Source organism: Prenolepis imparis, unplaced genomic scaffold (assembly GCF_030444845.1).
Source record: "Prenolepis imparis isolate NDT839.2.m4 unplaced genomic scaffold, iyPreImpa1.0 SCAF_2, whole genome shotgun sequence".
Taxonomy (NCBI): domain Eukaryota; kingdom Metazoa; phylum Arthropoda; class Insecta; order Hymenoptera; family Formicidae; genus Prenolepis; species Prenolepis imparis.
Genome location: NW_028141160.1, coordinates 4,612,843 through 4,616,980, shown reverse-complemented (window position 1 = coordinate 4,616,980; position 4,138 = coordinate 4,612,843). Strand labels below are relative to the sequence as shown.

Sequence of the window (4,138 nt, the reverse complement as noted above, 5' to 3'; positions counted from 1 at the left end):
GTTATCTAGAAACCCTGTTATCGAACAAATTCTCCCGCTTGTAAACACATCCGACTCCGACGAATCACTATTTTCGACTAATCAACATAAGAAAACACAAGCCCCAACAAATGTCGATTCTCCCATACCAACAAATGTAAATTCATCAACAAGAAATAACGTTGATAGTACCGCAGAAAATGAATCCGACAAAGAAATCGAGACTGACGATAGCTCCAGTTCAGACGAAGAGAATCAAATCTTCGATAACCCTAGAACCCCCTTTGAATTACGAGAACCGAACGCGAGATTCAAAATAATAACTATTCCAGATAACTTTATAACCAGAAAAGACAATCTTGTTATATTTGCTACGCAACAAGGCGTACCGCTGGGACGAGGAGCTCAAATGTTGCATGATAATAACATACTACCCGTAATTAAAGACGCCACGTTGGGCAGAACAAAAGTTAATTGCAACGGTAACAGACACTTAATATCACTTATCGCTAAAGAAAGAGTCTCAGCCGCCACTGAAATAGAAATTATCAAAGAAACGCTACGCTCACTAAAGGACGTAGTTACAGAATTGGACCTACAGTCAATCTCGATATGTCAAGACAATGTAGATAGCATTACCTGGAATATCATATATTCATTGCTGCAGCGTACATTAAGCGACACTAATCTTAAGATATTCGTATGCGCAAACAAGATCGAAATTCCACTCCCTGCAGATAGAGAAAGAATTATAAAAGATAACCACAGCTCAGCGATAGGAGGCCATAAAGGAGTAACCAAAACGTATAACCGACTAAAAGAACGATACTCCTGGCCAAAGATGAAGGAAGACGTCTGTGAATATATTCGTAAATGTAAAGATTGTCAACTGAAAAAATTAGTAAGAGTAAAAACTAAACAACCAATGGTGCTTACAGATACGCCAGGCACAGCATTTGATAAAATCTCAATGGATATAATGGGACCTCTTCCTACAACTTCTTTAGGAAATACATACATTCTTACCATACAGGACCTTTTAACTAAGTATTCACTAGCCATTCCATTGAAGCACGCATCCGCAACCGACGTAGCCGATGCACTCACTAACGAATTCATATGTATATACGGCGCTCCTATAGCTTGGTTAACTGACCAAGGGTCACATTTCCTTAATTCTCTGTTGCGCAATATAGCACGTAAGTTTAGAATTAAGCAATATAAAACTACAGCTTATAGACCGCAATCGAATGGTTCGATTGAAAGATCCCACCATGTACTATGGGAATACCTTAAACAATATGTTAATAAAAACCGCGAATGGGATCAATTTTTGAAGTTAGCTACGTTCTCATATAACACTAGTGTACACGAAGGCACGCGATACACTCCGCACGAACTTATATTCGGCAAAATAGCGCGTGTCCCCTCCAACGATCCGCCACTAGAGAATGAAGAAAACGAAACATACTCGCATTATCTTCGAGAATTGTTCTCTAGAATCCGCGACGTACAAGATAACGCGCGCGAAAATTTAATAGAAGCTAAGATTAGATCTAAGAAATATTACGATAGGAAACTAAATGTAAAGGAATTTAAGGTAGGAGATAACGTATACCTATTAAAAGAACCCAAAAAGGGGAAACTATCCGACCAATATACAGGCCCCTATAAAATTATACAAATCCTAAAAAACCATAATGTTAAGTTAGCTATAAGTAATAATAGGTTTAGAATTGTACATATGGATAAGCTAAAACCCTCGCCACATCAAGCCCCTACCCCGGAATACCCCCACTCCGAAGACGACTATATCTCGGACACCCCGACGGAGGACGGGCCAGTAACCAGCCAACCACGACAGAATGAAGACCTACGCAAGCATACTAACTGCAATCGCACTGTTAGCCCTAACCTCTAATGGACTAATAGGGTACGACTGCGGAGGCCGCGGTTTAAATATCACTACGCTCTCACTACTGGACATAGAAGAATGCAAAGTCGACGACATCGAGCCAAAGAAGGAAGAGGTCTACGTACAATTGCTACAGTTGAGCGAATTCGAGCACACATCAGGAATCCAGTGCAAAATTGAAGTCGACCGAACTGTCTATTACTGTGGGATGCACTCACACATATCTGCCGTACATAACGGCAGACGCGAATACATTCACGAAACATCGGCCGATACTTGTAGAAAACTGCACGAAACGGGAACCATCTCCTTAGGATTAAACGGACATCTCTCCGACATTAAACCAAACGCTACCAATCTGCGCGCAGTAACATTCGCAGGTTCCGTAAAAACCGACGGAGGATGTAGCGGGACTCAATACAGCGATCCGTACGGCACCTGGGATAACGCAATCGTCCAAGCCTCAATACGGATCACTACCCGGAAGCTGGAGTTACCCGTTAAACACAACACTAACGAGGTAATACTCCCCTCAGGTGTTCGCTGCCCCGTGACAACAGGAGAATGCAACGACGCAGACGGAGCCTCCACATACTGGTCGGTGTTACCTGCCGACAATTGCCATTTCGGCCGATACGATGTCCTATACGAAGGATTGGCACATCGCTTATCACCGAAATCATCGCATAAGGACTCCCCAACGGTCTACACGGTAACGACACAAGATACCACGTTCGCGCTGGCACGCACAACCGAGACAAACATCTGTGGATATAAACTCCTGCGAACTGAGCACCCCAAGCTCTGCGTCCTCGAAACGCAGCCAGGACGCGTGTTCAAAGGTCGTTCAAAAATCAAAATCGACAATCTTGATATTTTCTCGTACGTAAACTCCAAGTTTATTTACGTAGAAAAACACCTCAGAACACAGCTATCACAACTATACAGAGACATAATGGAACAGAAATGCGCCCTAGAGAGACAAATCCTGCTCAACGCTCTCTCCCTTGCAAGCATTGCACCAGACGAGATGGCGCACAGAATTATGAAATCACCAGGGTACACCGCCATTACAGCTGGCGAGGTTATCCACCTCATCAAATGCGTACCTGTGGAATGCCGAGTACGACCCGTCGACAATTGCTACAACGAGCTTCCCGTCACCCACCAGAATAAATCCCTTTTCCTATTACCCAGATCAAAAATACTCACAAAATCTGGAACACTCAGGGACTGCAACGAACTTCTACCAGCGATGTACCAAGTGCACAACATATGGTACCGACTGACACCGAAACCAGTGGAGTCAATCGCACCTCCGACAATCCAGCCGTTGACCAAGCCGTCATGGAGATACGTAAGCCCTGACTCGCTCGCCTCCAGCGGCATTTACACCAGCGAAGACCTGGATCGTCTGCGCGACCACATCATGTTCCCGATGGAAAAACCCTCAATGCTCAACACGATCGCCAGAGGAGCAATGGGACACGAAGTCCCCACAGGAAGTCTATCCATGCTAAACCTGCTAGACGAGAAAACACTCGACAAGCTAGCAGAAAACACGGGAGCACGCTTATGGAAAGGTTTCATAAGTTTCGGATCCGCCAGCGCCGGAGTGCTGGGCATCTTTGTCGTCGCACGACTTGCCAAATTAATAATAGACACACTGATCCATGGCTACGCGCTTCACTCCGTTTACGGATGGAGCCTACACCTCCTGGGAGCCGTATGGACATCAGTCACGAACATATTATTACACATGGGAAGACCGGCCGACGGAGGACAAAATAACAAAAGGAAGCAACCACCACTGGGACCACTACCCGTACAGGAAGAATCAACACCCCTAGCCCCCCCTTCACAAGAAGAAGACTCCCCACCAATACAAAAAGTGAAAAGTGAAGCGCATGTAAATTATAAAGAATTGCGCAACCTCCTCAACGAAGAGGTATAGACTCGTTCACCACTAAGAAATAAGAAAGTGTTAACCTTAACATTAAGCATAAATAAAATTATACCCACTATGATATAGAACTGAAAAGTTAGACATGGTCCAACTTTTTCTTCTAAGGGGGGAGGTGTCACGTCCGGCTACTTAAATTTTTTCACTCTTATGCAAAATAATTCTAAGTTCTTATAACACCGTTCGAAATGCGCGCCAATGCCGGCCATGACGTCTAACTCCGCCTAGTGCCTGAGCGCGGCGCTCCGCAGCACCTGGGAACTTCCCTACCACGGCAACTC

General features: G+C 44.5%; 1 protein-coding gene across 1 annotated transcript; it reads left to right on the top strand.

Annotated features, from left to right (window-relative positions):
• Positions 1-2,849: 2,849 nt before the first annotated feature.
• Positions 2,850-3,901, top strand: LOC145945770 (uncharacterized). Its single transcript, XM_083054918.1, has one exon. It carries the CDS (start codon positions 2,850-2,852, stop codon positions 3,846-3,848), a length of 999 nt encoding a protein of 332 aa, XP_082911044.1. The 3' UTR covers positions 3,849-3,901.
• Positions 3,902-4,138: the final 237 nt, after the last annotated feature.